Genomic DNA, 17746 nt, shown 5'->3' on the forward strand with positions numbered 1-17746 from the left:
TGCTGACAATGAAGACACCGACAGGACTCACCCCAAGCACGGAAGTGGAGGGGTATTGAAACTGAGGTCACCATGAGAGATGGGCATGAAAGGCCACAGACTCTGAGACTGTTTGGTTTACACTGATGCACTGATGATGATGAAGGAGGAGGAGGATGACGATGACGATGATGATGTTACTGTGGAGGTCCATTTTGGTTTGGGACTGCGTGACAAGGTTGTACTCTACACTTCCTGTCATAATGATATCCTGGCGTTAACCAGGCCTGAGAGATACAGACACTTAAGTGTTGGTCAGGTAATTAGAGCAACACACCCAAAGACGCATCCATGAAGTGGATGACACTCGACTGTGTGGTCCCAGTCTCCCCACGCTCAACTCTGGGTAGGAGCCGGCCACGGGCGGAAAAACCCACCTCCGCTGGGATTCGAACCCGCGTCCTCCCAGCTGGTCATGGCAAAGAATCTTATTACTGTAAACTGCCCTGCAAGGTGTCTGAGACAGCACACCACCAGTGTCATGTGAACAAGCCTGTTGGATTCACATATATGGCAAAGTATCTTATTACTGCAAAGTGGCCTGCAAGGTGTCAGACACAATGTTGTATGTGAACAAGCCTGTTGGATTCACATATATGGAAAAGTATCTTATTACTGCAAAGCGGCCTGCAAGGTGTCAGACACAATGTTGTATGTGAACAAGCCTGTTGGATTCACATATATGGCAAAGTATCTTATTACTGCAAAGCAGCCTGCAAGGTGTCAGACACAATGTTGTACATGAACAAGCCTGTTGGATTCACATATATGGCAAAGTATCTTATTACTGCAAAGCGACCTGCAAGGTGTCAGACACAATGTTGTACATGAACAAGCCTGTTGGATTCACATATATGGCAAAGTATCTTATTACTGCAAAGCGGCCTGCAAGGTGTCAGACACAATGTTGTATGTGAACAAGCCTGTTGGATTCACATATATGGCAAAGTATCTTATTACTGCAAAGCGGCCTGCAAGGTGTCAGATGCAATGTTGTATGTGAACAAGCCTGTTGGATTCACATATATGGCAAAGTATCTTATTACTGCAAAGTGGCCTGCAAGGTGTCAGACGCAATGTTGTATGTGAACAAGCCTGTTGGATTCACATATATGGCAAAGTATCTTATTACTGCAAAGCGGCCTGCAAGGTGTCAGACGCAATGTTGTATGTGAACAAGCCTGTTGGATTCACATATATGGCAAAGTATCTTATTACTGCAAAGCGGCCTGCAAGGTGTCAGACACAATGTCACAACATGAACAGTCCTGTTGGATTCACTTCACCTCATGGCTAAGTATCTTCACAGCTTCACTGTTGAGTTGACACGGACACACACACACACACACACACACACACAAGGACGCACAGGTAACTGAAACGGGTTGGGTACATTAAAAAAAAAAAAAATCTCTCAATTTATGTATCATCATCATCAACACTATCCTTGATCATCACTGTCTTAATCTTCACCAAGACTATTGTTACGACTGTGATTAACCAATGGCACAAGATTTACTGCTTTTCGTAATACAAACAACAACAGTTTGGTCCAAGTTCTTTCTTTCCATACAACAGGTTGAATCAGAGGGTGGGTGGGTGGGTTGGGGGGAGGGGGGGGGGAGGTTAGAGGGCAGGGGGTGAGGGGGCTGGGATGGTGAAGAGGGTGTGGGGGAAGGGTGCAGGGATGCGGAAAGAGAAATCACAACTGCTATCCGAACTGAAACTTCCCTGACAAATATCAAGAATAACTGTGACCCCCTCCCCACCCCCCACTTTCCCTCACCCCTGCGACTCCTCCAATTGCCTTTTCAATCCAACTGAAATATTGCAAATGTCGGCAATACCCCCCCCCCCCCCCCCCCGACCCCCTGACCAACCCCCCCCCCCTCCCCAAAGAAAGGATTTTTCAACCCCACTGACCAACCCCCCCCCCTCCCCAAAGCAAGAAAGGATTTTTCAACCCCACTGACGCTTCAGTTTAAGCGTATACCTCTCTCAGCCAAATGCTTATTTTAAAAATTAAAAAAAAAAAGACCCCCCTCCAAGAAGCAAAAAAGAGGTCTAGTTTTCATAAGTTTGACATGGTACAGTATATGACACCATAAAGGATTTTTCATCCCCTCTGACACTTCAGTTTACCTACATATACCTCTCGGAGCCAAATCCTTATTAAAAAAAAACAACCCAAACCCCCCCCCCCCCCTCCTCCTAACAACAGAAAACTACCCTCCCCCGCTCCCCCTCCTCCCAAGCCAAAACCTGGCAATTTTAAAAATGCTAATACCTTTCATTCCGGCTTTCCTGAGAGCTTCTTTCAAGCGGTCTATTTTCTGCTTGTCGGAGGAGCAGCCAGCAAAGTGGACATCGCTGCGAACAAAAATCCCCACTTTGCGGCAGATCAGCCTTAAACGCTTAAGGTGGGGCGACTCCTCTTTCTCCGAGGGAGCTGCTTTTTCTGCCTTTGACCCTTTTTCTGTCTTCGCCTTCTGCACAGAATCTTAGTCTGAGGTCAACACGGACACACTGACAAGATCGAAACAACCTGGAAATCAAAGGGGTTAAAGTTGGAGGTATGGGAAATACAACAACAACAACAATAATTAAAAAAAAAAAAAAAATTTTTTTGGTAAGATTAAATAAAGAAACAGTAAAAGTAACACAAAGTCCTTACTCAAAACTTAACAATTAAACTTTACTTCCACAGACCAAATCCAATTCCTTAATTTTTTTTGTTGTTTTTTCGGTTGATTACTTTGTCATACAAAGCCACAACATATTCTACCACTGTGTCCACTGTATACACAGATTTGTTTGTTTTTTTTTCTTTTCTTTTTTTCAAATCCAAATCAACTACGCATATATGTTTACTTAGTGTAGTGTAATTGCTTTTCTGCAGTGACTATGGAAATCCTGCTTCCCCTCCCTCCCCCCTTCTCCACAACAGAATGAGTAAAGTACTCACTCACTCGAAACTTCTTGAACCGCCATCCAAACTTTATTTTGCAAACAAAAAACACAAAACCCATAAGTCTCATTCTGACCTATACACTAAACATTTTCATGCTTTGTTATCGCGTTTCATGCTTTGTATCGTGGAATAAGTGGTACAACAAATCAGATGATAAACAAATCGGTGGTGAAGTGTTGCGGACTGATGATTGGGACTCTGGTTCAATTCCCATCAGAGGCAGGTTTTTTCTCAACCCCTGTCCACCTCCTACCCACAACTGAGTGTCTCAAACAGGAAGACTGGGACCACACAATGTGCTGTGGGCTCAAACAGGAAGACTGTGAGCTCAAACAGGAAGAACACACAATGTGCTGTGAGCTCAAACAGGAAGAACACAGTGTGCTGTGAGCTCAAACAGGAAGAACACAATGTGCTGTTGGCTCAAACAGGAACAACACACAGTGTGCTGTGGGCTCAAACAGGAAGAACACAGTGTGCTGTGAGCTCAAACAGGAAGAACACAGTGTGCTGTGAGCTCAAACAGGAAGAACACACAGTGTGCTGTGAGCTCAAACAGGAAGAACACACAGTGTGCTGTGAGCTCAAACAGGAAGACAGGGACCACACAGTGTGCTGTGAGCTCAAACAGGAAGAACACAGTGTGCTGTGAGCTCAAACAGGAAGAACACAGTGTGCTGTGAGCTCAAACAGGAAGAACACACAGTGTGCTGTGAGCTCAAACAGGAAGAACACAGTGTGCTGTGAGCTCAAATAGGAAGAACACACAGTGTGCTGTGAGCTCAAACAGGAACACATAATGTGCTGTGAGCTCAAACAGAAAGGCTGGGACCCCACAGTTGAGAGTCATCCACTTTACGGACGCCTCTTTGGGAGTGTTGCTTCAATTTCCTGACATAAAACAAAGCTGAAATACAATACCTATTTTGTTAAACAAAAACAATAAAATCTGAATTTTCGCTGCCACCCAGCAGCTTGGTCACAGACTACACTTATAACAGATGACGTAATGCTATTTTTTACGTCATCCTTCTGACCTTACATGACGTCTTCTACGTAAAGCTATCATGTTCTATATATATATATTGAGAGTACAGCCTTGTCAAGGAGTCCCAAACCTATATCGACCTCCACTGCATCTTTATCGACCCCCATCATCAAAAAAATAAAGAAAACAAAAATGTCCCAAATGTCGGGGGGTAAGGGGTAGAAATTCAGATGGAGGGTCACAGAACTATCAACCATTGACAGCAATCTCCACTACGGCAGTCGATGTGAGAAAACTATGACAATATCCCCTACAGCAGTCGATGTGAGAAAACTATGACAATCTCCACTACGGCAGTCGATGTGAGAAAACTATGACAATCTCCCCTACAGCAGTCAATGTGAGAAAGCTATGACAAAGGTGTAGAAAGATTATCTGAATAGGAGAACTACCGGACAATTGAATAACAGGAGAACTATCGGACAACTGAACAGTTTACAACAGGAGAATGACCGGACAACTGAATAACAGGAGAACTATCGGACAACTGAACAGTTTACAACAGGAGAACTACCGGACAACTGAACAGTTTACAACAGGAGAACTACCGGACAACTGAACAGTTTACAACAGGAGAACTACTGGACAACTGAACAGTTTACAACAGGAGAACTACCGGGCAACTGAACAGTTTACAACAGGAGAATGACCAGACAACTAATAACAGGAGAACTACCGGACAACTGAATAACAGGAGAACTACCGGACAACTGAAAAGTTTACAACAGGAGAAACAGGAGAACTAACGGACAAATGAACAATTTACAACAGGAGAACTACCAGACAACTGAACAGTTTACAACAGGAGAACTACCGGACAACTGAACAGTTTACAATAGAACTACCGGCCAACTGAACAGTTTAGAACAGGAGAACTACCAGACAACTGAACAGTTTACAACAGGAGAACTACCAGACAATGAACAGTTTACACTTGGAAGACGTTTACTTTTGTTTCAACAAGAGACCGTCTCATCCTCACCTCTGACTTGGCCTTTTCAGTGGGCTGAACCTTCTTCATGGTAAACTTGAGTTTGGGGACACGGGGCTTAGTGGGTTCTGACTGAGCCTCATTTTCACCCTCTGATGAGAGACTGCTGGTGTCAAGGTCACTCCCATCATCCTGGGAAGGCTTCAGCTTCACTTTCATCGGGGACAGACCATCGTCTGAAGACATGAAGACCAGTTTGGGGGCCTTGAGAGAAACCTGGAAACAGAAAATTAGTATGAAGAATAGTGAAAAATATCTATGTTGGCAATGACAATAGAATCCCCTTGACTGCCAGGAAGAAAAAAACCCCAAAAAACAGGAGAAAGGTATTTCTTCTTCTTCTTTGTTTGTGGGCTGCAACTCCCACGTTCACTCTTATGTACTCAAGTGGGCTTTTACGTGTATGACTGTTTTTGTCCTACCATGGAGGCAACCATACTCTGTTTTTGGGGGTGTGCATGCTGGGTATGTTCTTATTTCCATAACCCACCCAACGCTGACATGGATTACAGGATCTTTAATGCGCATATTTGATCTTCTGCTTGCGTATACACATGAAGGGGGTCCAGAGACTAGCAGGTCTGCACTTACGCTGACATGGGAGGTCAGAAAAATCTCCACTCTTTACCCACCAGGCACCGTTACTGATATGTTTGCCAGTCCAGGGCCGCCCCCCCCCCCCCCCCCCCCCCCTCCCCCCGTCTCCCTCAGCACTTCCTTGGAGAACCGATTTAGCATTGCTCCTGGATCTTTGTCACACGGCCATACCAAGGTAGTTTTACTTTTCATAGCTCAGTACTGCCAGTTTTCTCCCCTGATTTTCCCTACAAATGGCCCATTTGTATGTGTAAGAAATATAAATAACAAAACAAAAAAAAGGTTAAAGGTGGCGGAAGAAGGGGACTGGACTCTGCATTCCTTCGCCGAGTTCTAAACACAGTGGATATGAATTCACTGCCCCGAAGGCCATAAAAGACTATGTGACCTTTATCCTCCCTCATTTTTTTCGTTTTCCTAACACACACACATACACAAAGTGAAACAAAACCTTTGGTTTGAGTGGTGTGGAATCATCCTCGCACAGTTCCAACAGCTCTAACAATCCACACGCACTCACACACAAATCCCCCCCTACAGTAGTACACACACACACACACACACACAAAACAACAACCCACCTTTGGTTTGAATCATCTTCGCACAGTTCCAATAGCTCATGGTTGGTAGAATCATCTTCACACAGTTCCAATAGCTCTAACAATCCACATGCACTCACACACAACCCCCCAACCCCCTACAGTACTGCACACACACACACAACACAAAAGAACCCCCCCCCAAAAAACCCAAACATCTTGGTTTGAGTGGTCTAGAATTATCCACACAGAGTTCCAATGGCTATAACAATCCACACGCACTCACACACAAATCCCCCCTACAGTAGTACACACACACAAAAAAAACCCCACAACCCACCTTTGGTTTTAGTGGAGTGGAATCATCTCCGGACAGCTCCCCTGCGCTGTGGTCGTCCTGGCCACTCTCTTCCTTCTCCTCATTTCCAGTCACAGACCTGGGCTTCAATGGCTGATCGTCGTCATCTGATGAGTCCGTCTGCTGCTTCATCATCCTCTTCTTTGCCCTCTGCACAGGGTAAAAAACACCCCGAAAACAGAGTACAGTTGCCTACTCTTTAATACGAGTTAGCATGGGAGTCGTTGCCCGTGAACAAAGAAGAAGATATAGAAGAAAAAGAAGAAGACAAAGACAATGATGTCGCTGATGAAAAAGCAGAAGATAATAGCCAAACATGCGTGTGGATTGTTAGAGCTATTGGAACTGTGCAAAGATGATTCTACACCACTCAAACCAAAGGTGGGTTGATGTTTTTTTGTGTGTACTACTGTAGGGGGGTCGGGGGGGTTGTGTGAGTGCGTGTAGAAAAACAAAACAAAAAAACAACAACAACCCACATCTGGTTTGAATCATCTTCGCACAGTTCCAATAGCTCATGGTTGGTAGAATCATCTTCGCACAGTTCCAATAGCTCTAACAATCCACATGCACTCACACACAACCCCCCACCCCTCCCTACAGTACTGCACACACATACACACACAAAAGAACCCAAAAAACCCAAACATCTTGGTTTGAGTGGTGTAGAATCATCCTCACACAGTTCCAACAGCTCTAACAATCCACACGCACTCACACACAAATCCCCCCTACAGTAGTACACACACACACACAACCCAAAAAACAAAACCCAAACATTTTGGTTTGAGCGGTGTAGAATCATCCTCGCAAAGTTCCAATAGCTTTATCAATCCACATGCACTCACACACAAATCCCCCCTACAGTAGTACACACACTCACACATACAAAACCACAACCCACCTTTGGTTTGAGTGGAGTGGAATCATCTCCGGACAGCTCCCCTGCACTGTGGTCGTCCTGGCCACTCTCTTCCTTCTCCTCATTTCCAGTCACAGACCTGGGCTTCAATGGCTGATCGTCGTCATCTGATGAGTCCGTCTGCTGCTTCATCATCTTCTTCTTTGCCCTCTGCACAGTGTAAATAATGAATAAAACAACACCCTGAAAACAGAGTACAGTTGCCTACTCTTTAATACGAGTAAGCACGGGAGTCGTTGCCCATGAACAAAGAAGAAGATATAGAAGAAAAAGAAGAAGACAAAGACAATGATGTCGCTGATGAAAAAGCAGAAGATAATAGCCAAACATGCGTGTGGATTGTTAGAGCTATTGGAACTGTGCAAAGATGATTCTACACCACTCAAACCAAAGGTGGGTTGATGTTTTTTTGTGTGTGTACTACTGTAGGGGGGCCGGGGGGGTTGTGTGAGTGCGTGTAGAAAAACAAAACAAAAAAACAACAACAACCCACATCTGGTTTGAATCATCTTCACACAGTTCCAATAGCTCATGGTTGGTAGAATCATCTTCGCACAGTTCCAATAGCTCTAACAATCCACATGCACTCACACACAACCCCCCACCCCTCCCTACAGTACTGCACACACATACACACACAAAAGAACCCAAAAAACCCAAACATCTTGGTTTGAGTGGTGTAGAATCATCCTCACACAGTTCCAACAGCTCTAACAATCCACACGCACTCACACACAAATCCCCCCTACAGTAGTACACACACACACACAACCCAAAAAACAAAACCCAAACATTTTGGTTTGAGCGGTGTAGAATCATCCTCGCAAAGTTCCAATAGCTTTATCAATCCACACGCACTCACACACAAATCCCCCCTACATTAGTACACACACTCACACATACAAAACCACAACCCACCTTTGGTTTTAGTGGAGTGGAATCATCTCCGGACAGCTCCCCTGCACTGTGGTCATCCTGGCCACTCTCTTCCTTCTCCTCGTTTCCAGTCACAGACCTGGGCTTCAATGGCTGATCGTCGTCATCTGATGAGTCCGTCTGCTGCTTCATCTTCCTCTTCTTTGCCCTCTGCACAGTGTAAAAAATGAATAAAACAACACCCCGAAAACAGAGTACAGTTGCCTACTCTTTAATACGAGTTAGCATGGGAGTCGTTGCCCATGAACATAGAAGAAGATATAGAAGAAAAAGAAGAAGACAAAGACATCAACGTCGTTGATGAAAAAGCAGAAGATAATAACCAAGTGGATGGATCCATACATGCTACACTACATTTGCAGTGTATATAAAAAAAAATCAAAAAAGAAGAAGGGGGGAGGAGCAGCAGCAGATGCCAGAACTTTATGTAAATACAACACCCTGATCTGGCCTTGAGAGCCTATCTTAGGTTTGCGAAAAACATTGACATGAAATGAAATGAAATGATAAGACAATATAAAGAAATAAGTGATTACATAAACAAAAATATAGTGAAGGGAAAGATACGTAGAAGACAAATGACTGAAATAAAAACAAAAATGAAACTGGGCCCTTTTCAGTGAAACTGCACACACCAACACATGAACACACAGCGACACAAAGAGGCAAATGCACACACACACACACACAGACATACACACAGGCACACACACACACACAGAGGTAAACTACATACATATGCAGTAATCTGCAGTCTCACAGTAGTAGACACACACACACAAAACAAAAGCATTTTGGTTTGAGTGGTGTAGAATCATCTTCACACAGTTCAAATAGCTCTAACAATCCACACGCACTCACACACAAATCCCCCCTACAGTAGTACACACACACAAACCCCCACCCCCCCAAACAAAAAAAACCCCCAAACATCCAATAACTCTAGCAATCCACACACAAATCCCCCCTACAGTAGTGCATGCAAACACACAACCCCCCCCCCCAAAAAAAAAAACAACAGAAAACCCCAAACATTTTGGTTTGAGTGGTTTAGAATCAACCTCGCAAAGTTCCAATAGCTCTAACAACCCACACGCACTCACACACAAATCTCCCCTTCAGCAGTACACACACACACATACAAAACCACAACCCACCTTTGGTTTTAGTGGAGTGGAATCATCTCCGGACAGCTCCCCTGCACTGTGGTCATCCTGGCCACTCTCTTCCTTCTCCTCGTTTCCAGTCACAGACCTGGGCTTCAATGGCTGATCGTCGTCATCTGATGAGTCCGTCTGCTGCTTCATCTTCCTCTTCTTTGCCCTCTGCAGCACAATAATAATAAAAATACTTACATTGTGCCTTATCAAACAGATTTTGCTCTAAAACCTTAAAAAAACAAACAAAAAAAACAAAAAACAAAAAAAAACAGGCAGAAAAATATGAATGAAAAAAACAACAAAAAACCAAAACCTCCTGAAAACAAAGTACGGCTGCTTTTTTGATAGGGTAAAAACGGTCAAACAAGTAAAAATCTACTTTCTCCGCATAGGTGGATAGTAGTTTGCACAGGACAGGAATGTCAGACCCCTGCCGGAGTCTGCACTAGTGGGTCACGGTTAAGTGTGTGTAATTAAATCTACTCTTTTGATATGAACGAACATGGGGGTTGCTGCCTATGAGCACAGAGAAAGGAGAACAAACAGAAAGGCAAAGAAGAAGAGGGGGAGGGAGGGAGAGAGGGAACGGGGGGGAGGAGGAGGAGGAGAAAATAGCCACTAATTTTCATGTGCAAAGACTTATTCTCCCAACACCAAAGCACACGCTTTCTTTTCTAATTATATTCTAGACAAGCACTTTTCTGTTAATAAATTTACTGTCATACCATGTCCAAAGATTTCCATATGAACCCCCCACACACCCCTCCCCCACCTTAACGCTCGGCAGAGGATCCGTCTCGGGTTCAAAGCTGACCTCCAGGTCATCATCAGCCCTGCTCTTTTTCCCCACCTCTTCTGCATCCACAAGGTTCAACGCTGGTCTCAAGGGCAAATCCTCCTCCTCGTCTGACGACTCCAGCTGTAGTCTCTTCCTTTTCTTCTGAGGCTTCTGCAATGACAACCAACCACGCGCTGGTTTGACTCACGGCTCAACCGCCGATATTTTCTCCCCCTCCACTCGACCTTGAGTGGTGGTCTGGACGCTAGTCATTCGGATAAGACAATAAACCAAGGTCCCGTGTGCAGCATGCACTTAGTGCACGTTAAAGAACCCACGGCAACAAAAGGCTTGTTCCTGGCAAAATTCTGTAGAAAAATCCACTTTGATAGGAAAAACAAATAAAACTGCACGCAGGAAAAAATACACACACACACACACACAAAAGGGTGGCGCTGTAGTATATCGACGTGCTCTCCCTGGGGACAGCAGCCCGAATTTCACTCAGAGAAATCTGTTGTGAAAAAAACAAAGAAATACAAATAGAAACAGAACTCGCCTCCTTCAAACATCGCAATCTTCATCGAACCAAAGACCCATGCCCTGAACAGCCTGACCTCCAGGGATTTAGCAAGAGGTCATTAACCCCTTGACTGCCACAGAAAGTATCACATACATGCATAGTGAAGTCACTGACGATGTCATCGGAAAAAGGGAAATAACTCTGGAAGGCTGAAAAATCACACAGTTTGTCTAGACTGGTGTATCTCCAGATCATTTTCTGTTTTATGCTTATTGTTTTATGACTTGATACACAACTTTCTACTGTTTATCCCCCAGCACTGAAGGGGTTAATCAAACCCCTCCAAAGTCAAGACAAGGATTAAAAAAAAAAAAAAAAAAATTTCCGTCAAAAGTATTGCGCAATAACAGAAATGTTACTGATTATCAGCTGACTGATTCTGCTGTATGAGAGCAAGAATTGGAATAAATCAAAATACCTGTCCAGTGGTATATCCTTTTCATCATGAACATTATGACGGGCGCAATAGCCGAGTGGTTCAAGCGTTGGGACTGTCAATCTGAGGGTCCCGGGTTCGAATCACGGTGATGGCGCCTGGTGGGTAAAGGGTGGAGATTTTTATGATCTCCCAGGTCAACATATGTGCAGACCTGCTAGTGCCTGAACCCCCTTCGTGTGTATATGCAAGCAGAAGATCAAATACGCACGTTAAAGATCCTGTAATCCATGTCAGCGTTTGGTGGGTTATGGAAACAAGAACATACCCAGCATGCACACCCCCGAAAACGGAGTATGGCTGCCTACATGGCGGAGTAAAAACGGTCATACACGTAAAAGCCCACTCGTGTGCATTCGAGTGAATGTGGGAGTTGCAGCCCACGAACGCAGAAGAAGAAGAAGAAATCATGAACATTATGAACAAATTTTGATCCCTTTCATGCCAGGTTTAAACAGCATTTGTCTGCAGTGCCACTGTACACACCAGATGTTTGCTTTTATCAACGGCTGCAAAGTATACTGTACCTTGGCTTTCACAGGCGTATCTTCTTCGAAACTGTCGTCTGATTGCGATGTAATGTCCAGTAATTCCCCCCCGTTCAATGGCTGGTCATCTTTCGCATCGCGAAAAGCGGCCAGCGCTGCAGCCTTTCTTTTTTTAGACTGGAAAAAAAAAAAAAAAAAAAATCATGTGTGTCATTTCACTTTTTGTTACATTAAAAAATAAAGTTCTTTCAACTGATCATAATCAATTAATGAAATATATTAAGGAATTCCAGTACAGAGTAACATGAACCAAGCAGCAAACTATGTAATGGAAGAACAAGTAAACCAAGTGATAATTTACATATGTATGAAAATAAAACAAAAACACCTTGTTTGAAAATCATGTTTTCAAACATAATGGCATAGATTTTGTAAATTAAGGCTTTTAAAATAAATACCAGTAATTCACAGTTTACGTTAAGGACTATTTAGCTAATTTCAAGAAATCAATAAAGAGTCCAATGGTAAATACTCTCTCTCACAAGACATACACCTTTCATAATGACAATATCTTCTCCTGCCATATTCAAACAGGCTTAAATTGTTCTGCACCCTTCCCTCGCCCATCCCCTTTTATCTCATCATGTCGACGTTAATGTCTGAGTATGTTTGGCACGGACTGTGCCATCATTATCCAATTCAATCAAATTAACTCTCAAGATTCAAGGAGACATGTTTATGTTTGTCAAAACAGTAACAGATATTTCTTACACTGTAACAACAATCCACAACACCGAGGCAAACGTTTTACAACAGAATATACACAATTCCAAAAAGCACAACATTACAAATAATACAGCAAACTTCAAGAATACATGGAATACATGAAATTTCTCCTACTTTTAGGATATTTCACCAACAACAGCTGTCGACTTGTTTCCATCCTACATAGCATGAAATGATGATCATCACAATGTGCGTCTAAGTAAACCAAAATATCAGTTTATATCATTGCTTACCAATCAAACACAATCAAAGCCTTTTCTTTCCTTCATGAAAAAAAAGAAAAACACCACCTACATCAGCAGATCCTTGACAGAAAGTAAAAATCATGCATGAAAATCTATGACAATATTTGTAAATTTAGTGCAAACACACACACAAACACGCACACAAAGCCACCATCCAAAACAACAGTCTAAAAGAAAAAGGTTTGATAGGTTTAACGGTCCCATAGCCTTTAAGTAGTTTTACTGCCATAGTAGTAGTAGGCCTCCTTCGGTCATGGCTGACCATGGATAGAGTATAACTGACCTAATGTCTAACTGGGCTGTTTGGACCAAGCAGCGTCGCCTGTGACTGTAGAGACCGATGCAAGAGAGACAGTCTCTGTCACAGAGGATATAAGCCTGGGCAATGTAATATGGAAGACAGGCTGTTGCCCATGCAGCTTGTCCCCCCTCTCCACCTTGCTGACAGATCCAAAGGAACAGCAAGGCTGTTACATTTTGGTGCCAATGCGGCTGCAAAAGCTGCCGGAAAGTGACAAAGTTTGCCATCCAACTGCCTTAGGGGCCCCGCACCGGATTTTCTGTCAGGGTTTACTCCCTTAGCTAGGTGGCCACAGGTAGCTCTCCTGAGCTGGCGCTGTTTGATGGGTCATTTATTTCCACCAGGGTGTCTAGCCACCCTCCTCACCATACTCCTGAGAGGGCTGGTGGGGGTGATGGTTTAGTCGCCAGCAATTCGACCCTGTGACAGGTAGTACTGGGATCCAGGTTACCAGCAGCAGATATATTTATCTGACCTGACACACATAATGGAGTGACAGTTAAAAGGTACTGACGAAAGAAATGGCTTGATCAAGAAAAAAAAAGAAAAAAAGAAAACCCTGATAAGTTTCTCATAAGTAAAAGTATAAAAGAAAGACAAAAATAATCCTTACAATTTTTTAAGCTATACCTGGAGGAAGCTAGCTCAGATAGAGCCCAAGAGACAGGCAGTGGTTGAGATCTCCGTGGGGGTGGTGGCCTAATATGTTCCACAGGGCATGAAGAGGATCAATTTACCAGTAACCGAGTAAGTGGTACTTACCTGTAACTACAGTGTTAATTTTACTTTAGTTTTTAGTATTCATATGCCTATCATTATGCCTATTACTTAGCATGCCTTTTTTCTTATTGCAAAAAAGACCTGATAATGATAAAAAGTGAAACTGTCTTTTTTTTATGTGTTAATATCAGTTATTCACAACCAAAATGGAAATCCTGTATTGCGCATAATACTAATAAAAATAATAATAAAAGTTTAATATAATTAAACAAAACTGACTGTCACTGAGAGGATGACAAAGTATTCTACTTTGATAAAAATAAACATTTTTTGGTTAACAATCCAAGAAAGCTCAAACTACAGAAAGTCTTAACACTTCCAACAAAAAAAAATATACATCGTATAAATAAACCAGCGAGTAGTTTTTGTGAGAGTGTGCATGCTTAATTGCTCTGTGTGTGTAATAATTGTAATAATATATGTGTGTGTGTGTGTGTGTGTGTGCGTATACCATACCCATCCTCACAGAGACCTGACATTGCTTTATCAGTTTGTGAACACACACACCAAACCAAACTATCTAATGTATACAAAAGTTTTGGTATGAGAGGCGGGGGTTGGGGAGCCGGCTTTCTACACAGCACTCCACACAGTCACTCATACTAGTGCACATAGGAAAGATTACACAGATGAGCTTTTAGACGAGTGAAAAGAAATGACATTCCGTAAAATGAAATCTGCACAGAAAGGGCAAGGAAAGAAAATGAACTTTCACCAGAACATTTTGTCCTGACTAATGGAGTACAGAAGAACAGATACATACATGTAGGTGAGTACGTGAAATAGCATACATCACATGTCACTCACTCTCTCACATAATTCATAAATCTTGAGCAGAAATGCTGGTTCAAACCCCAAACATGACTCAGGCTAACCCGACCCCCTTTCCACCACTTTGAGCAGAGCAGTTGGGTGCCAGTCTCTCAAGCGAAATAACGACAAAACCAACATACCATGGCACTTAAGAGTGTGCAGAGGAACTTGTGGCAACAGAACAGTAGTAGTCCCTGGCTTAAATTCTGTGATATAATACTTTGTGAAATCTTTTCTCCAAGCAATACATTTTCTGAATCAGGTGAGCCGCAAAACCAACATACAATGGCACTAAGACTACGGGTGTGCAAAGGAACTTGTGGCAACAGAACAGTAGTCCCTGGTTTAAATTCTATGACTAGTATGAGAAAATACTTTGTTTAATCTCTTCTCCAAGCAATATATTTTCTGAATCAAATGAGATGTTACAAGCAAAATCATTGAAAGAAATACTAACAATAATAATAAAAAACAAAAACAACAAAAAAAACAACCAACCAAACAAAAATCAGGCAAGGACATGGGAAATAATTTCTTCAGAGAATCCTTCATTTCATATTTACTTGCCCCTGTTTAGCAAAGTTCCCAAGCCCAGACGTTTATTGACTTACTGCCCCCTTTAACTAAGATATCTTATATATATATATACAGGGTTCGTCATTAACATTTTTTCACATGAGCACCTGCGCTCTAGTTTCAGAATTTTGATGAGCGCAAACTGAAAACTAAGAGCGCACACTAAAAACATAGAGCAACAAGTCTCAAACATAAATTCATTTTGATTTTGCACGGCCGCGAAATCGATCGTGTGCTCCACTTTTCTACTCTTCAAGTCTGAAGAGCGCTCTTTTGCATAGCCTCCCCTGATTCACTAGGCCTACTTCCAGTTGAACTAACAAAACGTAAACAGACGACTTTCAAACTTCGGTAAATGCAAAACGATCGCGCTTTTGACTCTTGTTTGTGATGGACAATGGAATAACAATTAAGATACAGTAGTGTATGCTTATGTCTTTTCAAAATCAAGAGCGCAAGCGCTCTGAGTCAAGGAATTTTCCAGAGCGCAATTTGTTTTTTCAGAGCGTTCCGCTCAGTGCTCCCGTTAGTGACGAACCCTGATATATATATATATATATATATATATATAAAAATAAAGATAGATGATCATGTAAAGAATAATAATATAACACAAGGTCTAGTAAATCAAGTGTTTTGTAAAAACACACCAAAGACATGTTTTGAAAGTTTTCGTGTCACATCATAACCACCACACACACTGTACACAAACACAATGGATTCACTCAAAACAAAAGAAAAGAGTGAAATAATCACAGGCTGGACATTAACTCTCTCCATACGAACGGCGAAAGAGACGACGTTAACAGCGTTTCAGCCCAATTACCATCATCAAAATATTGCAAGCAGAAGGCTCTTATACTGAAGAGGTGAATGTTGACAAAGAACACCACAATTCCGACGACGGAAGCTAAAGGTTGGGTCATTCAGACACCCACTGGACATCCAAGGGGTCTGTGTAGTGGAGAAGAGAGGACTGGCTGTACTGAGCTAATAAGAGTTAAGACTAAACAGAAATGTCCACAAGTGAACAAACAGAAAACAGAAAAATAAAATAAAAACATGCTTCCTGGAGAGGACTGGAAGTGCCAAAGCACCATTTCATAGTGTTCAGACTTGTATGCTCAACGCCTCAAGCGCCGACTGGCGACTTGAACACTAGAGTTACAAACCTTGCTCGATCTTCTTTACGTGAAACCACACAAGTCTGAAATGTTTAGAGCGTGTTTCCAGAACGTCTATTCTATGTTTGAGTTGCAAGCTGACGCACGTTGTCGAATATTTCTGAATTTATTCAGCAGATTTCTCCAGTCGAAACACGGCCAGCCCTTCAGGAAACAAACGAAAGGGTATTTACAACACCATGGTGGCACTGCAAATGAATTTATACGATAATTCGCCCGATAAAGTGCTGACTGCTGACAGTGACAGGTGGAGAAGAATTCGCAAGACCAGTCAAGAATAACTGACAAGTGGCATAAAGACATTTAATAATGGACAAAGACATTTGTGAAAGGAGCCATGAAACCTTCCAGTTTTGCAACATACAGTGCATGTGGTGCTGGTGTTTCCAAATATGATGTGGTGTTTTGTTTTTGTTTTTGTTTTTTTGGTGTGTGTGTGTGTTGTTGTTCTTTTGCTAAATCAAATTCACACAAATAGGAAACTATTTAATAATGTACAAAGACATTTGTGAAAAGAACCATGAAACTTTCCAGTTCTGCAACATAGTGTGTGTGGTGGTGGTGTTTTCCCTGTGGAACTGATGGTGATACTGTGTGTGTGTATTATTCTCATATCTGCACATACCTGTGAGCACATTTCATTACACTGTGTTATGTCTATGTTTCCAGTTGTATTTTCCCGGTCTGTGTGTTAATTTTGCACTTGAAATACTGTATTTTATGTTTAAAACAACTAAGATTATGTGAAAACTTCCCAAAAGTACACAATTTTTCAGTTTCATCAACTGATTCCAAACTTCAGTCAATGTGTTCATACAAATAAAAAATGTTTGTCACAATTTGCTTTCTTTGCCCTTTAAATGAGCTATGAATGAAGAAGACTGAATGAGTAGAAGCGAAGTTGTGGCAATATAAAGTGGGTTGGTGGTGACACAGTTTTCCCTCTCCTGAACGGCTGGTTTAGACAGAAGTGTTCTGCTGCTCAGCTGATTTGTACAGGAGCTAGCTCTCCACCTCTGGCAATGAAAGGGTTAAAGCAATGTTCCACCAGTCTTTACAATTTCGTTTTTCTACTGCAATACATACACCACACAAAGTGACAATCAGAAACTCTAACCCTAAATTCAACAACACGACAGTCAGAAGACAGAAGTGTATGATGTGAAGTTATGACCTTGACCTTGCTTGATGTACAAACTGTAGAACAATGTATTA

At 42.4% G+C, this 17746-nt stretch overlaps 1 protein-coding gene across 1 annotated transcript in view; it reads right to left on the bottom strand.

Annotated features, from left to right (window-relative positions):
• LOC143288582 (uncharacterized) overlaps nucleotides 1-17746 on the bottom strand; it is a 49796-nt gene that overhangs the window by 20183 nt on the left and 11867 nt on the right. The window contains exons 3-10 of the mRNA XM_076597203.1: nucleotides 11886-12023; nucleotides 10334-10510; nucleotides 9559-9726; nucleotides 8384-8551; nucleotides 7448-7615; nucleotides 6526-6693; nucleotides 5041-5265; nucleotides 2327-2528 (exon numbers count right to left, since the gene is read on the bottom strand). Of these exons, the coding sequence (XP_076453318.1) occupies nucleotides 2327-2528; nucleotides 5041-5265; nucleotides 6526-6693; nucleotides 7448-7615; nucleotides 8384-8551; nucleotides 9559-9726; nucleotides 10334-10510; nucleotides 11886-12023 (1414 nt within the window). The remainder of the gene's footprint in view (nucleotides 1-2326; nucleotides 2529-5040; nucleotides 5266-6525; nucleotides 6694-7447; nucleotides 7616-8383; nucleotides 8552-9558; nucleotides 9727-10333; nucleotides 10511-11885; nucleotides 12024-17746) is intronic.

This window comes from Babylonia areolata, chromosome 12, assembly GCF_041734735.1.
Source record: "Babylonia areolata isolate BAREFJ2019XMU chromosome 12, ASM4173473v1, whole genome shotgun sequence".
NCBI lineage: Eukaryota > Metazoa > Mollusca > Gastropoda > Neogastropoda > Buccinidae > Babylonia > Babylonia areolata.